The sequence below is a fragment of the Lepus europaeus genome, chromosome 5 (genome assembly GCF_033115175.1).
Source record: "Lepus europaeus isolate LE1 chromosome 5, mLepTim1.pri, whole genome shotgun sequence".
Taxonomy (NCBI): Eukaryota; Metazoa; Chordata; class Mammalia; order Lagomorpha; family Leporidae; genus Lepus; species Lepus europaeus.
This window is the reverse complement of record NC_084831.1, coordinates 90457313-90482742: the sequence shown is the minus strand read 5'-3', so window position 1 is coordinate 90482742 and position 25430 is coordinate 90457313. Positions and strand designations below refer to the sequence as shown.

At 34.8% G+C, this 25430-nt stretch overlaps 1 protein-coding gene across 4 annotated transcripts in view; it reads right to left on the bottom strand.

Annotated features, from left to right (window-relative positions):
* The window catches only part of PTBP2 (polypyrimidine tract binding protein 2), an 81599-nt gene that overhangs the window by 21356 nt on the left and 34813 nt on the right, over nucleotides 1–25430 (bottom strand). For all 4 annotated transcript variants that reach the window (XM_062191798.1, XM_062191799.1, XM_062191800.1 and 1 more), the window contains exons 4-8: nucleotides 17084–17256; nucleotides 16055–16198; nucleotides 11160–11324; nucleotides 10958–11068; nucleotides 4762–4957 (exon numbers count right to left, since the gene is read on the bottom strand). In XM_062191798.1, the coding sequence (XP_062047782.1) occupies nucleotides 4762–4957; nucleotides 10958–11068; nucleotides 11160–11324; nucleotides 16055–16198; nucleotides 17084–17256 (789 nt within the window). The remainder of the gene's footprint in view (nucleotides 1–4761; nucleotides 4958–10957; nucleotides 11069–11159; nucleotides 11325–16054; nucleotides 16199–17083; nucleotides 17257–25430) is intronic.

Genomic DNA, 25430 nt, shown 5'->3' with positions numbered 1-25430 from the left:
CTGGCAAGCCTGGCACAATGTAGGCATTTGGGGAGTGAACCAGCAGGTGGAAGATCTCGCCCTCACTCTCTTAACACTCTTTCAAATAAATAAATCTCTTAACACTCTTTCAAATAAATAAATCTTAAAAAGATTAAAAAGGAAACTGTAATGTGTGTAGGGCATTTAACAGTATCAAGAAATCAATGTCAGCTTTGATACGTACGATAGTCATGTTATAATCTGATTGTTTTAGAGAGACTATGGTAATATTTGAGATGATACATCATGATGTGAAGCGTTTGCTTTAAAGTTCAGTAGAAAAAATAAGTAGGGAGCGGCACTATGGCACAGAAGGTAAAGCCGCCACCTGCAGTGCTGGCATCCCATATAGGCACCGGTTCAAGTCCCAGCTGCTCCACTTCCAATGCAGCTCTCTGCTATGGCCTGGGAAAGCAGTACAAGATGGCCCAAGTCCATGGGCCCCTGTACCTTCTGGGAGATCTGGAGGAAGCTCTTGGCTCCTGACTGGTGCAGCACTCGCCATTGTGGCCCAATTAGGGAGTGAACCAGCAGATGAAAGACCTCTCTCTCAGTCTCTCCTCTCTCCTTGTAACTCTGACTTTTAAATAAATAAATAAATCTTTTTTAAAAAGCGGGAAAAAAAAATGAGTAGATAAAATAAGTGTGAGCACTACTGGCCTAAGATGCTGGGTTTGTGGAATTTATTACATTATTATACAATAACTGAGATGTTTAACAAAAAGTTTCTAAATATTACCATGTGAATGCACCATTTTTCAAAGAAAAGCAGAACTTTCAGCAATATGCAAGTATCCTCCTCAATTTTATGCATAACAAACACAGAAAAGGTTCTATTTAAACAATATAATACTAAAATTATACAAAGATTTAAATGGCATGAATGTAAAGTATTGCTCAAAAATTTAAAGAATTTTTTTTAATGAGGGCATCACTAAACACTTTGCTAAAAAGCTAAAACTTAGAAAACTACACATTTTCTATAGTAGTAAGTTCAACTCTTGAGTACACAGTTAAATCATCTTGAGATATTTAAAGAAAAAATGAAAGCCTGAAACCTACTTCCCAGTGGTTCTCAATTTGGGGTAGAGCCTGGCGATATCAAAGTGTAGCCTAAGCTTGAGAAAAACTTTTCTACAGTAGCTACATATTTAAACCTATGAACAAATATTTGTTATATCTGTTCACAGTTATTACTATTTAAATGTCAACACATTTTCTATAACGAGTTTGCTTTGCCTTTCTGTAAAGATCATAGGATGAAAACAGCTGTTAACCTTTTCAATTTATAAAACATACAGGAAACTCTCTTTGTATGTATTTCTGCCCTAATTTCTAAAATGTACACAATGTGATCATTAAAAAAAATACTTCTAGTAATTTTTCTAAAGGCAATCCAGGTCTGAATAAATGAATTAAACATTTTAATATGATAAAGTAAGTATTAAAATGATCAAGGATTTTTGATCACCTTGTTCTTAGAAATAGAATACGTGTCTAAATCTTCCAAGCTTATGATTATGTATTTAGATGTCAGATTTCTAACTAATTACAAACCACTCAGTCTTTCTTCTTTGAATAAATCACATTTTCAGACATGTGATCCCTAGCATTAGAAGTAGAGAAACTAGATATTAAAGTATTACTATACAAAGTAAATAACATTTATAATCATAATTCTGAGGTATTTAAGTTTAGTCATATGGTCAGATATAAAAATTATACAAATAGTGAACCCCCTCAAATATTTAGAAAATACAGAATATATTTATATGTATTTGTGTTCTTATAAAACCTATTAAAACAAAAAAGGTGCTATATCAATTATTTTACTTTAAACAAGCACTGCTTGAAGACTAAAAAGGAAATAATCCATCAATATTAATTCAGCTCTACTTTGAAGCCACCTGATTAAATATCATAGGTAAAGCAAGATAACAGATTTAGTTATCACTCTGAATGGCATAGCCTATTACATACTGGATGTCACTGTAAATGGTGTTGGAAGACAACTTAAATAAATTAAGAGTTCCTCATAAATATCATAATATATACCAAATGTGTGAATAAAATTATCTACACATCCTGCAAGTGGACAGTTTTGGATTGAGATGAATTACTTAAATGAATGATTTAAAAACAATTTCCTAAAAACTGGCCAATCTAAAATAAGTAAATAAAAATTAAGGCATATGAATGTAACAGCCTTTAAAGAATCATTGTACATAATAGAATTAAAATAACCAATTCAGAGAATTGCAAACATCAAACATTTAAAAAATCTCAACTAGCTCCATAATAGATATTAAAATCCCAATCAGACATTTTTCTATAGAACAGGTATCTTACAAAATGAAAAAATAATACTCAATGCTGTTAAGGCAAAAAGGACAGATTCTTACACCAGCCATGTCTGGAAGAAATCTGCAGTAATAAGTAGATTTTAACATTGACTCAGTTAATTCTAGTTTTAGCAACCAAAAGAACTAATTTGAAAGGCAAAAAAGTTATATACAAGGGTGTTTCTATAAAAAGCACCCAAGGATACTAAATCTCTACTTACAAGGTATCAGAGTTATGCGGAAGAATTATCTTTCTTTCAAGAAATTCTAAGTGAAATGACAGCTACAATAAAACATAACAGAAAACTTACAAACTGGCTTTAATTTTACAAAAAAAAAAATCCATAGAAAAAAAGATAATACATTGAATTATGAGTGATTATCTCTTATGAATTATCAAACTAGGTAGTCCATGATTTGATTTTTAAAAAGTTGTAGCTCACTTACTTTCAAAATCTATTTGATTAAAATAAAAAGTCCAGTTATAACAAGATATGATTCCATTAAAACTGGTATAAGTGTTATTTAGGAAAAGAAAACGAATTTACCATATTTTCACCAAACAGTGTTTTCCTTTACCTTATCAGGAAGAGATATAGAAACAAAATATATTATACTAAAAAATTTAATACAGAAATAGAAGACATTAAACTAAATTATTAAGAATAATGCAACTTTCTGATAGACTTTTAAGCAAAATTAAAAAACACTTAAGAATAAAAGCAAAAAGTGAGATGGAAGTTAGTTGTGGTGGGGATTCGTGTTTTACAAAAAAGACTTTAATTATTTTTAAAAAATTTTTACCAACACCATAAAATCACAAGGAAAATAGAAATGAATTCCTTAGGAAAAGAATCCAGGTGCCTTCTAACTATGCCTCCATCCAGGATCTATATATTTATATATATCCAGACATGCAGAAACACACAGCTCCTTAGGGTCCAAGGAAGTGATTACAATGGCCCTAAGTCTGTTGTTAGATGAGAGTTTCTTGGTATTTTATATTTAACTTGCTTAACAAATAGTCACATGTAAATTTTCAAACTTAACTGCATGTAAAAACCTTGATGCCACCAGCTGTTAACTGCAAAATGCTTAACAGAACACCTAAGAACCTATATGCTATTTGGTTAAGTTTAACTCTTTTCCTTCTCTCAGTGACGTTTAATTATCTATAGCAGTAACTAAAAGAGTCATGTGTTATTTAGTACTGTCACACTCTTAACTTTAGAAACTATATACTATGAAATAATCAATGTTACTTTCACCTCAAACTGAGGTTTAGGCATTAGACCCACACAGAAATAAAGATTCTGTCAGCAAAGTGTTAGCAACCTTAAGCATCTACAGTCAGGATAAACAGCTACAGCCTATGCAAGATATGTGAGAAAATTAAATTACCTCCTGCCTTTGTACTTTAGAGCATCTTTGCATACATATCACTTTATTACACAAATATACACAGAACAAATGAACTGTTACATATACATGGTAAGTAAGTATTTCCAATAATTACTTCATTATGATACTTTATTTTTTTAGGGACATAAACAAAGTGTAAAGCTAGGTTGCTGAATCATCAACTTTGAGTTTTATAGGGACAGAAATCCTGATCTAAAGATAAAATTACAAATATCAGAAGTCAAGAAATAATTTCCCAAACACTTCAAATAAACTATAAAATTCCATCTTAACTTATAAAACACTTGTTTCACTTACAAAATAACATTTTCCCTTACACTTTCATCTTGACCCAACGTTATCTGCTGCAATTTTTTTTGCTGTTACTAAGTGTCTCAAAAACCACTGTAGAATAAGGTAACATACAATTAATTAAGACAAAAAGCAAAAAAGCTAATAATACATAAACTTTGGAGAAAATTACTTGTAAAGATTTTTTTTTAAAAAAAATCTGTAGTATGCTTCAAAAAATACCCACATGCCTACTTTTAATACATTTTTTTGTCTATTAACATTTCATGGTCTCTATGCAGTGTTAAAATAAAACAATCAAATTAGCTCCAAAGAATAAGCACAAGGGTCTTACATATAGAACTAGACATGGACAATAGGATATGAGTTTGAAGCAAAAAATATTCTATGAAAGATTCAACAAGCATTCTTCATTAGAGGTTTTCTTTTGTTTTAGGAGAGTAGTGTGAAAGAAAAGGTGAGGTTGTGAAAAGAACAAAATTAATATAATTTTATCCTTGTGATAACCACTTAAGCTTTTTCTCCTTACAGCATTCATATGCCTTCTCCCATGAGAAACAAAAATGAAACCTAACACAATTGTTAAGGTCCAAAATAAGGTATACATTATACTTACTTGAATTTAAGAGGCATCTTCCCATTTGGTAAAATGGGAGAAAAGTGATATAGACAATTAAAATCATACCTAAAAGGGACGTTTCCTTGGCAAATGCTGCAGCAATTGCTGGGTCCAATGCTGGCTGTCCATCCCCAGAAGGAAGATCAGGTCGGGTATAATCCCTACTTTTATCATTGTTGTATTTTACATTCAAATTCACAAGTTTGGAGAAATCAATTCTTAGGGTACAGCAAGCATTATAAATATTCTGACCATCTAGGGCCTGTAAAAGTGAATAAAGTATATCAGTAATCTTAAATAAGGAATGAAATTAACAAAAAGTATAACTTATAACAATAAAACAGGGAGAAGATTTAGATTCCATACATCATTCTACCAAATACTATAATCTTTAACAGAAAATTCTACACAAACCTAAAATACAACCAATTAAGCATTCATGCTAATATTTTTAATTTAAAAAACAGCAAACAGCTTAATTAAAAAAAAAAAAACCAAGAACTTATAAGAATCACTTAATCTTACCAAGTAGTACTATACTAGCTTGCACAATAGTTGAACACACACACACCAAGATGGCAGTATTTACAGAAATCATTGTTTTATAAGATTACTGCTGTTTGATGACATACTGAATGAGGCTGCCTCAAATCAAATAAATACATCACTATAACGAATAATAGCAATTCTAATGAAAAAGGCAAAAAGCCAGTTATTTTCTTTAACCTACAGTGTTCAACCTGAATCTGAATATCCTGATGAAATTATCAAACCAAGGTCATTCCAAGAAAGTTCTAAAATAACAATGTCACGTCTACAGTTGAAAGCCAAACTCAATTACATTAGTTTCAGCAAGTTAATTTACCCTTTCGGAACCTCAGTTTCTTAATCTGGAAAACAGATGACAATAGCAGTCACACGTCCTTACAGGGTTATTGTGAGGTCTGAGTAAGGATCAAATATGTCAAGCATATCACAAATTATAAAAGATTATGCTGTTGTTACAATTATCATCTTTTTCCTATTTGTATATAAATCACCAATTCTAGTCCAGCTGGATATAAGCTGGGAACAAACTAGAAAACAGAATAATCAATTTAATAGATTAATAAACACATCCTATATGGAGAAAGTAAATCTCTATAGCTGTTTAAGTATATAAATTTTATATCTATTATGCCAGTGTTGTGGCACAATGGATAAAATTGACACCTACAACACTAGCATCCCCTATGGGCACCTTGTATTGATGATTAGGGTCATTACTATGACTTTTTATCACCCTACAAATCAACACTCAATAAATGTAGCAGAGAACAAAACAAGCATGGTGTCCATTCTTACATGATTTACAGGCCAACACAAAATACACTTAACAAGTAATTATATAAAGTGTGATGATGAAGGGCTGGCATTGTGGCACAGCAGGTAAAGCCATCACTTGGGACACTGGCATCCCATGTTAGAGTTTGCTGGTTTCAACCTCAATTATGGCTCTTCTGATCCAGCTTCCTGCTAATGCTCCTGTAAAGGCAGTAGAAGGCACAAATGTTTGGATCCCTGCCTCACACGAACGAGACCCAAATAAAAGTAATGGCCATTTAGGCAATGAAAGAGTGGAGGGAAGATCTCCCGCACCCCTTTCAAATAAAGCCTGAGGGGGAAAAAAAACTGTGACAATGAGAATTAAGAAGAAAAAAGAGCTAATCTAGCTGAAAGGTTAATAACACCTGAGAGGAGATTTCTGCACTGATACTTGAAAGAGGAAGATGAGCAGAAGTGGGACCAGAAGGATAAAAACAAAATCAGCAAATGAATAGCATGTTATAAGCCTAAAAGATCAGAGAAAACACAGTACAAGCAAGGCATTTAAAGAATTTCAATGTATCTAAAGAGATAAGACTGAAAAGATTAATTGTGAACTGATTCAGGATCTGTTAACCATATTTAGCCCTGTGAACTTTCTTCAAAGTGTAAATTCACTCACCAAACAGCACTGAAAAAGGAAATAACATGACTTGACACTGAGATTATTCTTATTACCCTGTGGAAAGATAATGGGGTTCAGAGAAGATGTCAAAATGGCAAATTAATCAGAAGGCCAATGAAGCAGAGGTAAGAGAAAGGATGATGACTCAGACCAATGCTACCAGGAGCCTAGGTCCCTTACTTTCCATAAAGATGAAGCACCTGTGTCAGAATTTACAGTAACACCGACATCAAGCATATTGTAGTTAGAAGTATGCTGACTTTTGTTTGATATAAGGTCCTTACCACTTCAAAGATCAGCATTTGAGTGATTTAGACTAGAGTGGCAGAAGGAAAGTTTGAGCAAAACAGATTCAGTAGGAATTCAGGAACCAGAATCAGTATTTTGTGTCAGGCAGGCAGGAAGATGAAAAATCTCCAAGTTTTCTGACTTCTTAATGAGGTTAAAGTTGCCATCTTATGCTTTAACGATGTGAGGAACATCAAAAAGCTGGACTGATCAAACTAAGTTGGAAGGCATTCCGTGGTCAGTTGGGTTTCTAGTCTAGATTTCTTAATAATCAGAACTAAAAAAAAAAAAAGTGATGTGAACACTGCTGGAGTCACAGAAGTGTAAATGAGCCATGAGAAAGCTTGAGGTCTTCTCCCAGGCAGGAAGAGAGGACAGGACAAGGAAGAAACTCAGAAATGTAAGATAATCAAGAGAAATGTTGAGGGATCAGAAAAAACCTACATGAGAGTGGCCAAATGTTCTATCAATGGGATTTAGCTAAAGATCACCAGTAACACTGGAAAGAACAATTTGGAGAGATGAGACTAAAGCAAAATTGCAAAAGGCAGAAAAATATGGAGGGGGTAGGAGGTATAAATAGCAGAGACAACTTAGAAAAGGAAATCATTGTTAATAGTGAAGGGCATTGTGGCACAATAAACTAAGTCTCTGCTTGGGCCACCTGCATCCCATATCAATGTGCCTGATTCAGTCCACATACTCTGCTTCTAATCCAGCTTCCTGTTAATGCTCCTCAAAGGCAGACAATAACTCAAATAAACACTTGAGTCCCTGATATCCCTCATAGGAGATCCAGATGTAGTTTCCGGTTCCTGAGTTAGGTCTGGCCTAGCCACGGCTACTTCAGGTATTGGGGGAATGAACCAGCAAATGTAAGATATCTTTCCCTATATCTCTTTCTTGTGCTCTCCCATCCTCCTTCCCTCACATTCTCCATCATTTTGCCTTTTAAATAAGAATTAATCTTAAAAATACTCATGCTTATAAATGAAATATGAGAAAATTAGGTGATAGATGGAATGATATCTGGAGTTATCTGCAGAGATGGACAAGAATCAGGTGGTGAAGGTTCATTTAAAATGGATGAGACTTGCACATGCTTGAAATATTGGTTATTAAGTGGCCTATGTGGAGAAAATTTTTAAAAAGGGGATGAAATGAGGGGCTAGCGCTGTGGTGCAGTAGGTTAAATCCCCAGCCTGCAGTGCCAGCCAGCCCATATGGGTGCCAGTTCGAGTCCGGCTGCTCCACTTCTGATCCAGCTCTCTGCTATGGCCTGTGAAAGCAGTAGAAGATGGCCCAAGTCCTTGAGCTCCTGGATCCATGTGGGAATCCCAGAAGAAGCTCCTGGCTTCTGATTAGCTCAGCTCTGGCCATTGCGGTCATTTGAGGAGTGAACCAGCAGATGGAAGACCTCTCTTTCTCTTTCTCTCTCTCTCTCTCTCTCTCTCTCTCTGGCTCTACCTCTCTCTGTAGCTCTTTCAAATAAATAAAATAAAGCTTAACAAAAAATAATAATATTTTTAAAAGGAGATGAAATGTAGTGGCAAATCTCTTTGGAGGCAATAGAGGATAAGACCTGGTCTTAGTTAAAGAAAAATTTATGCATTTTATTAGAGGAGAAAGGAATTGTGGGTATGAGATTTTTCAAGAAAAGCTGATGGACGGATCTTCCATCTGATGTCTTTCTGGGAATAAACAAGTGAGGAGAAACATGGTAGGGAAGAGAAAATTTCAATGTGATACACTCACATGAAAAATAGAACACACGGACTATATAAAGAAATATGAGAAGATGTTTCAATCACAGCAGAAGGTTTATCTGTAGAAGTTTCTGATGAATTTAAACTGGTACCAGTTGTCAGATTATGTGATATTACTTTTCTGGGAAAAGCCCAGATGTAGGCACGAAGAATAAAGATCACTGGACTTACTTCAAGTACACATTTTACCAGAGTCTAGATTACAAGACATTAAAGGCAAGCAAGTTTGGGAAATAAATAATTTTTCCTCCCTAATAAGTGAAACAAAGTTGAGTTCAGGTATCAGAATGAGTCTTTAACATGTCAGGACACAGCAGGTTAAACTCTTGCCTATGACATTAGCATCCTATTATGGGAGGGTTGGTTCCAGTGCTGTTCCTCTTCCAATCCAGCTCATTACTAATGTACCTGAGAAAGCAGCAAAAGGTGGGCCAAGAACCTGGGCCCCAACTACCTACCTGGAAAACCCAGATGGAATTCCAGGCTCTTTGGGGGACAAACCAGCAGATAGAATCTCTCTCTCTCCCCCTCCTTCTCATTCCTCTACCTTGTCACTCTGCTTCTCAAATAAATCTTTTTTACTTAAAAAAATTATTTACTCTTAGAATAACAATTTTAGACCTTTGTAAAGAAGACCTGAGTGAGTAGATATTCATATCAACATCTAAAGCGTAATGTTTATTTGTGCAAAGATTGGTTAAATGGAAATCTCAAATATTTAACTGAGGTACTATTTTTAATGATTAAACCAATATAAATTACTTCAGACAAGATGCATAATAAACTATTTCCCCCATAAGAATTATAGCTCAAGTGAAGGGTAATTCCTAATCAAATTCCAGTTTATTTCTCCTTTACAAAAAATACTTTTCTATTGGAACAAAAAAGCAAAGAAAATATTCCACAACAAGAAAAAGATACACTACCTTTAAATAGGTTTTAAATATTGAAAAATATCATTAAAAAAGCATAGCTCCTCCATTATCCCGAAGATAAAACCTCAGACCACAATGATTTTGATAATTCAATGAATTAAAATTTTTCAAAGGTGATGGACTGAGGCATGTAAAAAAGCATAGTTATTTTGGGGGAAAATAAACAAAATAGAATTCTAGTTGTTAATGTAAACCTGAAAAGAAAAGCATAGATTATACAGTGTGAGAACTATCAAGTAACAATATGCTGGAAGGAAAGGACTATCTGAAAGGCTGACTTAAAAATGTCCACCTTACAGTTAGTGTGCATTACAGTTATTAATTAACCGCTTTAAATCTTAGTATCACCTTGTAAACAAATAGGGTGTGGCAAAACACAGTTCTGCTCACAACAAAAATGAGTAGTGATCAGAAAAATTGAAGTAACATTAGTTGTTAAGCTTATACAATTAAACTATTACTAGTACAGCCTTTCTGCTACCTACAGCAATTTTTGCCCCCAAAATGAAATTCTGAGGATGAAAATAAAATGAAACAATAAAAAAATGGCTTTGGTTCTATATTTATAATCTTCATCTGGAAAAAGCACTGAAGAATTATAGACCAAATTAGTCTAAAGGTAAAGAATGAAAGGGAGAAAAGATACAGCTGTCTGAATGGTTACTGCAATATCTAATAATGCATTTTTGATGCCTCTATAATGAAATAGTGAGATAATACAGCAAAAAAGTTAAAGAGATGGGAAAGATAAGATATACAATTAGAAGATCAATGAAAAATAACCAAAACAGTCAACAAACAAAATCCATAAATGAGTAAAAATCTATAAACGAGTAAAAAGTAGACCAGGAAATCTTCCAAAAATCAGTCTTAAAAAATCTTGAAAAAAGAACTTAAGATATAGTCTTAAATAAATTGAAAGCCTATCATAGCATTTGAGTCACATATATATAGATATTTTAGCCAACTATCTAAAAAAAAAAGTAATGACTTTGAAACTCTCAACAGAAACAACTTAAAATCTTATATAGCATGCATGCACAATATAATCCTGGTATCTTCTCAAGAACACAAACTTTTATACCTAAACAGACAAAAACGTAAAACAACAATGTTACCGATACTATTACTTTGATTATTCTTAAAAATAAACATCCCCCTAAAAGTATCTTAATGACATCAATTTCTACATGGCACTGCTTTGTTACATCAGAATTAGTACATTAGCTTTATTGATTCCTCAATGTAAAATATCACTATCTCAAAAGAAGCACTACACTTACTAATTTTGCTTGTTGAGCATTTACTGGATCACCATACTGGAGCAAAGCTTGAAACTGGTTATTTTTTGTAAATGTGATTATCTTCAATACAGCACCAAACTTAGAAAATATCTGTTAAAACATTAAAATCAAATTATTATTTATACACTTTATTATTATTCCTTCGATTCATAGGTAAGTATGTAAATTAAACCAAACTTACTTGGTGAAGAACATCAAGTGTTACAGGGTAGTACATATTGTCAATAATTATTCTAAGTACCGGACTCTGGGCCGGAGTCACTGCACTCTCACTAACAGTGGTGCCACTAAGTGGAGTATTTGCTGTCTGGACAGCAGTCACAGCTTGAAGAACGGCTTGAGCCCGCTGAAAATTAAAAGATATATACTTTAGAAAAAAAATCCACTATCTTCACTTACATTTTGCAACATGTTAGACTATTATTTTATTTTCCTCCAAAACATATGTAGAATAAATTTTACTAAATAATTGACATTTTGAGCGCCCACCATAACCTAGGTATTACTTACTGCTTTTTAAAAATCAAGTATTCTACGTATCTTGAAGCATTTTTACTTCAACTAAGATGTAGTCTGGCAGATCTATATAACCAGAAAAATGTTCGTTTTTTTTAAATCAAAAATTTTATTTATTTAAAAGGCAGCGTTACAGAAAAAGAGGTACAAACATAGAGGGAGAGGTCTTCCACCCACTGGTTCACACCCAAATCGCCAAAATGGCCAGGGTTGGGCCAGAAAATTGGTTTAAAAAAAAAAAAGTTCAGGGCCAGTGTTGGGGCACAGCAGGTAAGCCACTGCTTACAATGTTAGCATCCCATATCAGACTGCCAATTGGAATCCCTGCTTCTCTCCTTTCAAACTAGCAGTAGAAGAATGCCCTGCAGCCTACATGAGAGATCCAAATGGAGTTCCAGGGTCCTGGGTTCTGACAGGCCCAGCCCTAGCTGCTGTGACCATCTGGGGACTGAATAAGCAGATAGAAGATCACTCTGTGTCTCTTCCTCTCTCTGCCACACTACCTTTCTAACAGATAAATAAATCTTATACAAAACTTTCAGAAGACAATAAAACTTTAATATTATACACTCCATAAAACAGGTACACAGCGAATCTCAACAAGGGGATACTGGATTATCCAAAACTTACTATTTCTAATACAATATTAACAGAGAAATATTAAGAACAGACGTTAATGTGTAATCTACTACAAAACCACAGTTTTCAGAAAAACATAAAGACATAATAAAAAATTCTCATATATTTTATGATACCTAATATACCATCAACTGTAAAACACATTACTATTTAATAGATGATTAATAAGATTCTGAACTATTCTAAGATACATCTTGATTTCTGAGACTTTTAAAATATGAAAAAATATACAATATTTTTAGGAAATCTGCCAAATCACAGGTTAAATGTTACAAAAGACTGCCTTTATTATACTATGCATTTCCTATTATTATGACAGAATCTTTAACAAGAACATAATTTCCACTTTCTCTGGAGTCAGAGAACATATATAAAGGCAAATAAACGTTAAACCTAATAATGACAAGTAATTTTACGTTGCTTTATAGTTTGAAAAATCTTGTGTCAGCATATGAATAAAGAATATAAATAGAGTATATGATGATGAATGAAAGAACACAAAAGGATTAGGATACTTATGATAATAAATAAGAACGGTCATTTTACTGAAATATTACACAACTAGTGATCACACAGCTTGGGATTCAAGGAGTCCACATAGTCATCTTGACAAACCACATCATTTAAATGCTAATTAAATAACCATCTGACCTACAAGTTTATATATTAGTTAAAATGTTGAATATTTGGACCATTCCAGCTTTGTTATGACATATAATGGTCCATGAACTTTCTTTTGATAAACAACTGTGTATGTTTTGTCAGGTAGTTAACTAGAATTGGATTCACTAAGGCAAAGATATTCATATGTTCAACTTTGGTATGTACTTCAAGCTGTCAAAAATTGTTCTATCAATTTTTATTCCTATCACACATGAAAGATCAATCCTATCTACTGTATCATTAACAGTTGGTATTACGTGTCTGAATTCCAGTCAATCTAATATGGCATGCTAGTATCTTGCTATGATTTTAAACTGCATTAGGAAGCCCCCAATTCAAACCGATTCCACTCTGGATTAGAGGATAGCTTCATGAAGGAAGAAACAGCTAAAGGGAAACCTGAGAATGCATAACAACTGGCTATGTGAAATATGGTGTAGAAAGATGGCACAAAGACAGGGAGGGTGAGAACAAGAAAAACATAAAAGCTAGCACAAAAGAAAATAATTCAGTGTATATTGAAGTATTATAAAACTACTGTGATTAGAATCCTCAAAGAGTTATTATAAAGTCACAAGGCATGACCAACTACAATGTAAAAGGATTGAAAAGGCTTTTGAAAAATAAAAATGATTGTAATTGTTCTAAAATATTTAATGTCCTTCTCTAATATTTTGCTCATATTTTTTATATGAGCAAAGTTACAAGGAGAGAGAGAGAAAAAGAGAGAGAGAGAGAGAGAGAGAGTCTTCCATCCACTGGTCCACTCCCCAGATGGCCACAAAGGCCGAGTGGAGCAGATAGGAAGACAGGAGCTAGGAGCTTCTTCCAAGTCTCCCACGTGGGTACACAGGCCCAAGACTTGAGCCATCCTCTGCTGCTTTCCCAGGCACGTTAGCAGGCAGCTGGCTTAGAGTGGAGCAGCCATACATATGGGATGACTGCACTGCAAGCTGGGGCTTTAACCCACTGCGACACAGCAATGGCCTGCAATTTTTTTTTTTTAAACAAAGATTATGCATTCCTTCTGTGTAGAATAACTCAAGCTGGATTAAGTGGCTTATTCTCTAACCACTTTGAAGTTCACTATTCAAATGTTCCTTCACTATTGTGCTTTCACTGGTCATCCTATTTAAAATTACACATTCTCTCTCCTGCATATAAATATCTGGTTTCATTCTTTACGTTCCTTTCCTTTAAATCTTTTAAAATAAGCATGTATTTATTAATTACTTAATAAAAATACTAATAAAAAATCACCATTTTTAGAGGACATGATGTTAAGTGAACTAAATCAGACAGAAACAAGTACCACATGATCTTATTTATATGTGGAACCTAAAAATGTGGAACTCACAGAAGTAGACTTGGAATGATGGCTGCCAGAGACTGGTAGGAGAGGGGAATGAATGAGGAAAGAGAAGATGTTTGGTCATAGGGTACAAAGTTTCAGTTTGGATGAGTATATTCTGGTGCTGCAATACACAGCATGACAACCATAACTAATAACAACACATGTTTTGGCCAGCACTCTGGCTCAGCGGGTTCAAGCCCTGACCTGAAGCGCTGGCATTCCCTATGAGCACGGGTTCGAATCCCGGCTGCTCCACTTCTGATCCAGCTCTCTGCTATGGCCTGTGAAAGCAGAAGATGGCCCAAGTCCTTGGGCCCCTGCACCCATGTGGGAGACCCAGAAGAAGCTCCTGGCTCCAGATCGGTGCAGCTCTGGCCATTGCGGCCAATGTGGAGTGAACCAGCAGATGGAAGACCTCTGTCTCTACCTCTCCCTGGAATTCTTTCAAATAAATAAAATAAATTTTAAATAGTAGTAATATATGTTTTAAAATAGTTAAAAGGAATGAATTTTAAGTGTTCTCACCAAAATGAAATGGTATTTAGGGGTGACATTAGCCTAATTTGATCATCCTACACTGTTTATATGTATAGAAGCCTTCAATTGTGACCCCTAAATATATACAATTATTGTCAATTAAAAATTAATTTTTAAAATATAAACATACCTAAGTTAAAAATAGAGAACACCAAGGGTATACTCCTTCCTTGTAAGTTTTTAGAAGTATACTTTCTTGTTCAAAAAGAATGAAAATTTTATTATAAAAATATCAAAGTGGTAAATATATCTTTTAGAAAAGTTTTACAAGCTTATTTTTCGAAAACTAATGAAATAATTTAAAGTCACATTTTATGAACTGACAAAGTGAGAAACTATTTTCCATTAAATTTTTGGTAAGATAAAGAGCCAGATAGTTTATATATTTTTTTATTTTTTTGACAGGTAGAGTGGACAGTGAGAGAGACAGACAGGAAGGTCTTCCTTTTTCCGTTGGTTCACCCCCCAATGGCTGCTGCAGCTGGCGCACCGCACTGATCCGAAGCCAGGAGCCAGGTGCTTCTCCTGGTCTCCCATGTGGGTGCAGGGCCCAAGGACTTGGGCCATCCTCCACTGCACTCCCAGGCCATAGCAGAGAGCTGGACAGGAAGAGGAGCAACCAGGACAGAATCTGGTGCCCCAACTGGAACTAGAACCCGGTGTGCCGGAGCCACAGGCAGAAGATTAGCCTATTGAGCAGTGGCGCTGGCCCAGATAGTTTATATTTTAATGAAATGAAAATATATAATTAGCATAAAAATATATTAGAAGAGCTATCATTTAGACCATTATAGTAATCCTACATATTTAGATCTAAAAACATTCCAATAGTATTTTTAATTACTTAATTTTAAATATCTTCTACATCAAAATATTAAAACAAAAATACTTGTATATTCATATATTCTTTATTCTTAGATTTTTCCCCAGAAAATTGACATATTTCAAAAGGAATATTTCCATAAGAAAATAAGACCTATAAAAAGTCAAATAATAAAATGTACTGAATTTCATATATTAAAGTATAAGCAGCAGAAGACTAGCAAAGAATATCCTAGTAAGTTCTATCTCAAACAGTTTCTACATCAAAATTTCAACTTGCAGTAGCATTTTTTTGCAATAAAAATTTGAATATGGCTTTAAAGTAAATTATAAATAATTCATCAGTATTAACAGAATATGAAAGTAATTACAATTCTTCTAAACATAATTTTAATAATTTTGGACATGAAACATGAAAATACCTTAATAACTAGAACATATCTATATAGAACATCTTCTGAACGGTTCAACATTTTATTTTCTGTTATTATGTTTAAAATTCTTTACACATGCTGGGCCATTTTATTTAAGTACAACATACTTACTTGGTTTAAAGTATTATCTGTCTTTAATTCTTTGTGATTGGAGTACTGGATAAAAATTGGTTGGTTACGAAGATGAGGTGTCACAGCAGAATAGTAATTAACCATAGTGATTGCTGCTTCCTCTGTTGCCAGTTCCAAAAAGGCCTGAAAATTTACACAGAAAAAGTTTAATTCTATAAGTTAAATTTCAGCATCTGTATACTCTACTCAGCTTATAAAAATCAGTTATCTTTTGGGTTACATTTATATGTCCTAGTAAATAATATTCTAGTAAGTTGTACAAGAACTCTCCTACTGAAGTTTAGATATACTATTAAAGCTAACCTCAGAAGAAAACCTGGAATACATGGTGATTCTGCCTTCCATTTATCATTTTTTCACATCTCGCAAATTTATTTCCAAACAAAAGCTAAAGAAAATGTAAACATTTCTAGTATCTGAATTTTTACTACTCCTATGCCAGAGAATATAAAAGGTCTCAAATCATTTAAAAAGCAGAATAGATAAAAATTAAATGATAGGATAACTGTAACATTAGCTAAATTCAAGAGAATGTTAAATTTCATAAATAAAATGCTGAAACAAAATTTTGTATTCCATATACCTGGGTCCTAATGCTACTCATCTATAAAATGACGCACACTCAGAATTAATGACTAATTACTGCTAATGTTTCCACATAAATATTTCTAGAGGAAAACCCTAAGATGGTTCCAGTGCCCCTACTGATTTCCGAAATAACAGAAAACAGTCACAATAAAAGAAATTCATTTGTTTCTACAATCTCACTATAACAACTGTTCAGAGTACTAACGTGAATTCAAAAGGCAGAATCTGAAAACTATGACGACTCATTCATTTTGACTATCTCACATAAACTTTCCATACAAATCTACTGGGAAAAGTTACAGTAAGAATTCTTTTATGTTCTTTCAGAAAATAAATCTTCTGTAGTCTTTCCTCTTACAGGATGACAATTCACAGCCATGTAGTTTGGGATTTAATATTTTTATAAAACCTGAAAGTTACCTGATTTTTCCCTTTGAGCATAAGGATGTTGGTCACTTTGCCAAAAGGTAAGCCTAAAGCAATAACTTCTGTTTCTGTCACCTCACCAGGTAATTTTCGAATATGAAGTACACGAGAAGGAGTACCATCCATTTTATCTTCTCCTTTAAATTTTTTATTATCATTACCATTGGCTGAAAAATATTTTGAAATATATGTATTAACAATAATATACAATTTTCCTTATTTATGGAAAATAAAAAAAATTTGTGAAAAGAATTTATAATCAGAGTTGAGCATACCTGAATAATCCCCTAAATTAAAAATCTAGGCTTTCAAAGGAACAGAGAAAACCATATCCATCAATTATTACTAAATGTGATTATCGATTAGCTAACAGTGCTGATAAGTAATATTCATGAATAATATAATCAAAGAATAAATGAACATTAAAAATTCCTTATAAAAATTTTTATTTGAAAGGCATATAAAAGGGGACAGAGGAGATCTTCCACATACTGGTTCACTCTCCAAAAGACTGCAGTAAGCAGGGCTGGACCAGGTCAAAGCCAGGGGTCCAGAATTCCATCCAGATACCCCACATGGAAAGCAGGGCTCAAGCCTTTGGGCCATTTTCTGTTGCTTTCCCAGGTGCATAGGAGGAAGCGGAGCAGCCAGGACTTGAACTGGCAAGCCAATATGGGATGTTGGCAGTGGAGGCTGTGGCTCAACCCACTGCACCACTGTTGGCCCCAAAATGCAGTTCCATAAAGAAACTGTTCAATACCTAACAACACAATTATCTTGCAATTTGATCATCTTATTACAGACTAACAAAAACACAGGTTCTCCCTTATTTGCAAGAGATATGTTCCTTCAAGACACTCCCATTCCCAGTGGATGCCTGAAACCACATATAGCACCAAATACTGTATGAGGCTACTTTAAAAAGTTCATGGAAAATGAAATTAAAATGTTTTGATGCAGAACAATTTTGAAATCCATGCATCACGTTTTCATAAAATTTACTTTCCACTAACTTTTTTTTTTTTTTAATTTGACAGGTAGAGTTATATACAGTGAGAGAGAGAGAGAGAGAGAGAGAGAGAAAGTCTTCCTTCTGCTGGTTCACTCCCCAAATGGCCACTACGACTGGCGCTGCACCGATCCGAAGCCAGGAGCCAGGTGCTTTTTCTTGGTCTCCCATTCGGGTGCGGGGGCCCAGGTACTTGGGCCATCCTCCACTATCCTCCTGGGCCACAGCAGAGAGCTGAACTGGAAGAGGAGCAGCAGGACTAAAACCTGGCACCCATACAGGATGCCGGCACTGCAGGTGGAGGATTAACCAAGTGAGCCATGGCGCCGGCCCCTTCCACTAACTTTTAAAAGATCCCTTTTATGCATGAATTTCAAAGATTTTCTGTACCAAAATAAACTTCTCTCTTCATTCCAATTTCCACAAACTTTCTCAAGTATCCCTGTATATTATTTCTTTCTTTACATATCTATGGTGAAGTTTAATGTATAATTTAGGCACAATAAGAGATGATCAAAATAATAATAAAACAGGTAATTATACTGTAATAAAAGTTTGCTATTTGGGGTCACTATTAAAATAAAGGTTATATAAACACAAGCACTGCAATGCCATCATAGTCAATCTGATATCTGACACAGCTACTAAGTGACTAAGAGGTAGATAGTATACACAGAGTTAACAGGCTGGACAAAGGGGTGAAATCATGTCCCAGGCAAGACAAAACAGGACAACATAAGATTTCATCATACCACACAGAACTACATGCAACTTAAAATTCATGAATTGCTTATTTCTGACATTTCCTACTTAATATTTTAGGACCAGAGTTGACCACAAGTAACCAAAAATGCAGAATGTAAAGCCATAGTTAAAGAAGCATTGTAAAAAAGTAGTTTTACTACTGTAAAAGTAAAAAAAAATTGGCTGAGCAAAAATTAGGCAGATTATAAGTTTACCTGAGAAATAATAGTGGTTCTATAAATGTTGTACTCAAAAGTGAGACCTAAGAAGGCAATGCTATTATGCAGTCAATTCACACTATAGTTTACCTACAATGAGCCTCTCATAATTTGTTGATATTACCTAATCTATGTACCTCAGTATTTGTGGCTATTAACGTCAATATCCTATAAATCACTCATGAGCTTAACTATTCTGCTACTCTGAGCTTTAAAGTAAACCAACATATTTCAACCAACAAATTAGTAATCAGTTTCATTCCAAAGCTTCACCAAAATAAAAATTTAGTAGAGCCACCTATAAAACAGGTGATGTTTTAAATAACCTGCTTGAAGGACTTGCAGTCTATCCACTACTCCTGTTTCTTTTTTCTTTTTTAAATATTTACTTATTTTATTTGAAAGGCAGAGTTACAGAGAGCAGAGGAGAGACAGAGAAAGTCTTCTACCCACTGACTCACTTCCCAAATGGCCACAACAGATGGAGCTGAGCTGATCTGAAGCCAGGAGCTTCTTCCAGGTCTCCCACGTGGATGCAGGGGCCCCAGTACCTGAGCCATCTTCCACTGCTTTCCCAGGCCATAACAGAGAGCTGGATGTGAACTGGAGCAGCCAGGACTCAAACCGGTGCCTATATGGGATGCCAGCCCTATAGCAGTGGCTTTACCCACTATGCCACAGCGCCGGTCTCGGTGGTTCTGAATCTTCTAGGGACTCAAGGCTTTTTTTTTTTTTTTTTTACAGGCAGAGTGGACAGTGAGAGAGAGAGAGAGAGACAGGGAGAAAGGTCTTCCTTTACCGTTCGTTCACCCTCCAATGGCCGCCACGGCCGGCGCACCGCGCTGATCCGAAGCCAAGAGCCAGGTGCTTCTCCTGGTCTCCCATGCGGGTGCAGGGCCCAAGGACTTGGGCCATCCTCCACTGCACTCCCAGGCCACAGCAGAGCGCTGGACTGGAAGAGGGGCAACCAGGACAGAATCCAGCGCCCCGACCAGGACTAGAAACCAGGGTGCCAGCGTTGCAGGCAGAGGATTAGTCTATTGAGCCGCGGCACCAGCCTCAAGGATATTTCTAAAATCCTAACTAAAATGAAGGATCCTTACACATAGAGAAATCGTATATAATTTATGTAACTCCCCAAAGTATTTAATGCTATTTATAAACAAGATAACATGTATATCTACAAAACTGTAAGATCATTTTGGTCTTTAAGTGTTTTCAAAACTCTTTTACTCTTTATTTATTGAGTATCAGGAATGTGTCTGGAACTTTTCCAGGCTATGAGGTAAAGCAGTGAACAAGATGAATATGACGCCTGATACTCTACAGTCTAGTGAGAGTGTGGTGAACCAGGTAATTTCTTATAATGCTAAGTGTGGTAACAGAATGATGTGATCAAAAGTGATTTAGGCAAGGGACTGGAAGAGGATGCTAGTAAAGCCTTTATTTGATGACCAGAGAAGGTATCCCTAGGAGATAATATGTGAACTAACTTGGTAATTTACTTGTCAAGCTGTACTTCAGTTATATTTTCCTCTAATAGTTTCACTTAGGCTTATATTCTTGGAATGGGTCAGGCAATGCATTTAGAAATCCCCTTAGGTTGTCTCTGTACAGAAGAGTAGCATGCTCTGGCTTCTGAATATATTACCCTGAAAATCATGGCCAGTCAGCTCTTTATCACTCCAGAAATGTGAAAAGCCAAAAGGAATTATCCACACGTCCTTTCATTTTACTAAAGAAGATCAGTGTATGCACAGGTACCTAAATTTAACAAAAAGCAGAAAGAGGCTAAAATTTCTATTCTTTTAGCATCTTACCTAAAAAAATCATCAATGAGTGTCTGTTAATTAAAACTATCAAGTTAAAGAGGCAATCAAAAATATATAAAAATATGGCGTGTGTGCACATTTTCTTTTTATGCAGGACTAAGGCCTTTTCCTGGCAAAACCGTCTGAGTACAAAAAACTCCCAGTTTGTTTTTGTTCATCAGTGTGCTTGAACAACAGAGACAAATACTTCATTATCCAACCTAGAGACCCTAAGTCACAGGTTAGAAACAGCAAATTTCAGTTTCTTCTAAGTTGGTCTGTCCTGTTCCCTCTGCGAAAGAGGAAAACAGAGAAAAAAAAATAATAAAGATACTACTTATTACTATACCTGTATGTGAAAAAAACTTCCCCTCTCAAATGATTTGCAGCTAACAATAGAACAGAAGTATTATTTGGGATTTGTGTTGGATATTTTCTGAACAGCAGACAGTGGAAGTAAAAACAGCTGAATAATATAGGAAGGTAGGATACTCCTAGTAAAGTATAAGACAAATATCTGATTTCTGGAAAAATATAGAGAAGATGCAATTGTCTTTTATACCACTATTTAACAATCACTCTAAGTTGACTACATGTCAGGCAATTAGCAACTTTAAGATTGCTATTAACATGACCTAACAGCAACATTTATAAATAAAAGCTAGTTAAACACACAAGGTCAGGCAGTTACTAGGTGGCAAGGACAGAAATTAGTAAAGAAAGGATTAAAATTCAGTGAATATGACTTCATAATCTGTGCCCTTAAACCACTACACTAGAGAAGAACATGAAAAACCAACTTCATATTACATGAGTATACTTCACAAAGTTTGTGGGACATTAAATTAAAAGATAAATACTGGTGCAAAGAAATTTGAAATCCATTTATACATGTATATGATGATATAAAAAGATACTTTCCTCCCCAAAGACAGAACCAGCTACTGCCTAACTATCAAGATGTACAACCTCTTTTCATACTGCCCACTACTTCCTTAGTTAATAGTTTCAATAGAGTGGCAGCTAAAAATATAAGTCTTCATTTCAAATAGCTGATGCTATGATTATGTGAAAGTGTGAAATTGAGGACTCCTGGTAATTCTAACATATAAAAACACTCTAACCCTAGAAAAAGAAAGGACAGAAGAAAATGTGTATCCTTCAGCTTATGAAATACCCAGGCCATTATTCTCTAAGAAAGTAAGCAGAACTGTGTCTGGGCCACACCTCAGGTTCTTCAGAAGAGATAGCATAGTAATTTAAACTTCTTCCCATTATCTTTCATTAGGTAAATCCAAAAATTTTTGTTTGGGTTATTTAAAACTACTAAAAACTCATAAGATTTTGGGATTTTATGTCCAATTACCCACATAAGTTTCATGTATGTGATAGAAATCTTTAAATACATCATTTTTCTATTATTCTGCCCTCTTAAAAGCCTTTTGTTTGGGGCAGATATTCAACAAATAACAAACTCAAAATAAAAGCCATTTCTACCTGACACTTCTCTTTCAAACTGAAAACAAGTTTCTGACTTCAATTCTAAAGCCAACATTTTCACTTCTGATCAGTTCATTATTTTCCTCCTCCTGACTGACCTTTGCTCTCCACTAGCTTTACCTGCAGTTTTTACATAAACGAATCTCACCAAGATCATGAATAATTTGTTAAATCACTACATCTATCAACCACTGAGGAACTGTGAACACTCTTACTTGCCTAATCTCTGTCCTCACAGCACCTCTAACAATTTCCACATCTACTTTTCTTACTTCCGTGATTCATTTCAGACCTGCCTTTGAATCCTCTGCTTACTCATTCATTCCCCAAAACTAATGGAGTTCCCCCAAGCCATTCTAATTCCAAGGTCCTTTTTATCTCTACTTGCTCACTATAAACATTCTAGGGTCTGGGATTCAGCAATCACCTTCTTAATTAATCTACAGATCTATATTTTAGTCCCATTCAACAATATACTTTCTGCTTCGTATCAAAATGAAACACAGTATTTAAAAACATTAAAATTTCCTCTGTCCAGCAAAAACTATTTGACAAGATACGTAATTACAATGACTCTTCTAATCTGTCAGACTCAAGCGGTTATAAAAAGTACTGGAAAGTCCCTTTCATCAAAAATTATACTGAGAAGCAAAGCAGTTTTAATTCTAAGCAATTTTAGTTAGACTTCTAGGCAACACACCCCGTTATAGAAGCTGATGGCTTTAGAAAAGTAAAGAACAAAATAACGATTCTAAGGTGAATGAAGGAACTCATTGCTATATGAAATAAGACAGAAAATCCAAATGGGAGTTAACCAGGAAAAAAAATAGATGTATTTTTGTTATTTTGCCAGCTGTTTAGTTAATTCCAACAGTCACCATTTAAAAAAAATAAAGCCTCACTGGGCTTACTGTAAAATCTGGCTAAAGCTCTCTACATGTTCCAGTAGTTGAGTGCTGAGTGTATTAGGTACACTGAGTGTATTAAGTACCAAAAGTACTTTAGGCATATCTGAAAAGTACAGAACAAACACAAGACTCTCAATACCTCTGTATGGAAGAGTATTTGTTAGAACCATCAAGAACATAAAAACAAAAAAATCTGCAAAACTCTCTAAGCATTATGACATGAAATATCAACAATGTCAATAAAAACTTAAAATGAAAATTTCAACATTAACAAAACCTACAGGATGATTTCAGTTGTTTCACATAAGGCAAAGTATCAGACCTTTGGCAGTAATACGTAAATCTTGATATGGCAGAATAATCAACATTGGCAGATATACACATAACTAAAGGTATACCCTATTTCCATAGTTATAAAGAAATGACTAATAAAGACACTCCACCTTACAAATGTCCAGCCTCTTCCCCAGTACCAAAGAGATACAAATTCCTTTCAATAGAACTCAACTTGAACACTAGCTGGTACTAGCAGTTTTCTTGAAATATTTCACTTTTACTTCTCTTGAAGGACCTAAACTATTATAATATTGTTATATCAAATTATTAAATAATTACCTGAGATTTAATTTCTAACATTATTTATTTTCTAACTTGTAAAACTAACCATTTCCTTTTACAGAAAGCACTTATTCTATAGGTATAGAGAAAGTCTGGGAAAGGCTACTGGGATAGTTTGGGATACAGAATTCTATAGTAACATCAATTTAAAAACATTTTGCATAAAAAGCTAAAGGCAGGAAATGGCACTGTACAGCCGCTGCCTGCAGTGCTGGCATCCTGCATGAGTCCTGGCTTCTCTACTTTCAATGCAGCTCTCTGTTATGGCCTGGGAAAGCAGTGGAAGACGGTCCAAGTCCCTGGGCTCCTGCACACACATGGGAGACCTAGAAGAAGCTCCAAGCTCCTGGCTTCATAACTGCCCAGCTCCAGCCAATTAGGGGAGTGAACCAGAAAATGGAAGATCTCTCCCTCTGTCTCTATCTTTTGCTTTTTTTGTTGTTGTTGTTTGGTTTCTGGCAACAGCTGCTGAAAAAAATCTCTTTCCCCACTGAGTGACAAGGTTCTTCTGTAAGTAATAAACGTGAATTTATCTATACGTCATTCTATGGCAATTAATATGCAATACTGAATTGTTTACATTAACTAGGATAAATCCTGAACTCATGTAGTGAACATATTTGAGGGTTTTTTTGTTTCAAAATGGTTTTAGTTATTCTAGGTCTTTTTTATTTCTATATAAATCTTAGAATCTACCATCAATTTCAATATAAAAGCTGTTGGGTTTGATGGACTCATCTGTAGACTCAATGCTATACCAAATTACTGAAAGAACCACGTTAACATTTCCGGTTTTATAATTCATGAATATGGTGTATATCTCTAATTCTTTAAGTCTTTTATTAAATGTCTCTTGGGGGTTATTCACATTTTTTGCTACACTTATTCTGATACTCTGCTTCACATTTTGTGACTCCATTTCCTGAAATTTCATTTCCCAATATCCCATTTGTGTAAGAGAAAAACTTATTTTTTTATATATTGAACTTAGACCCTGTAACTTTTCAAAATTCACTTATTACTTATTTGACAATTACTTGTTTATACTGGTTTCTACAGACATCACTGTGGAATCTGATGTAGGTTCTAAATATACATTAGTTTCTATCCCTTTCTATTTTTCTGAGCGATTTTTTTCTCCTTAATTCTATCACTGTGACAAATTATACTGAGTTTACATTCAAATGAAAGAAAGGGACGTTCAAGTACAAGAAACACACAGAACTCCTAACAGACATGATCAGAAAAGAATTTCACTGACAGACTGTAGTCAAACATTCCACAGTAAAACATAAAGAAGATTCTAAAATGTGCAGGAAAGAAATGCCAGATTATTTTCAGAGGATCTCCAATTACACTCCCAGATGACTTTTTTTTTTTTTTTTTTTTTTTGACAGGCAGAGTGGACAGTGAGAGAGAGAGACAGAGAGAAAGGTTCACCCTCCAATGGCCACCGTGGCTGGCGCGCTGTGGCCAGCATACCGCGCTGATCCGAAGCCAGGAGCCAGGTGTTTCTCCTGGTCTCCCATGTGG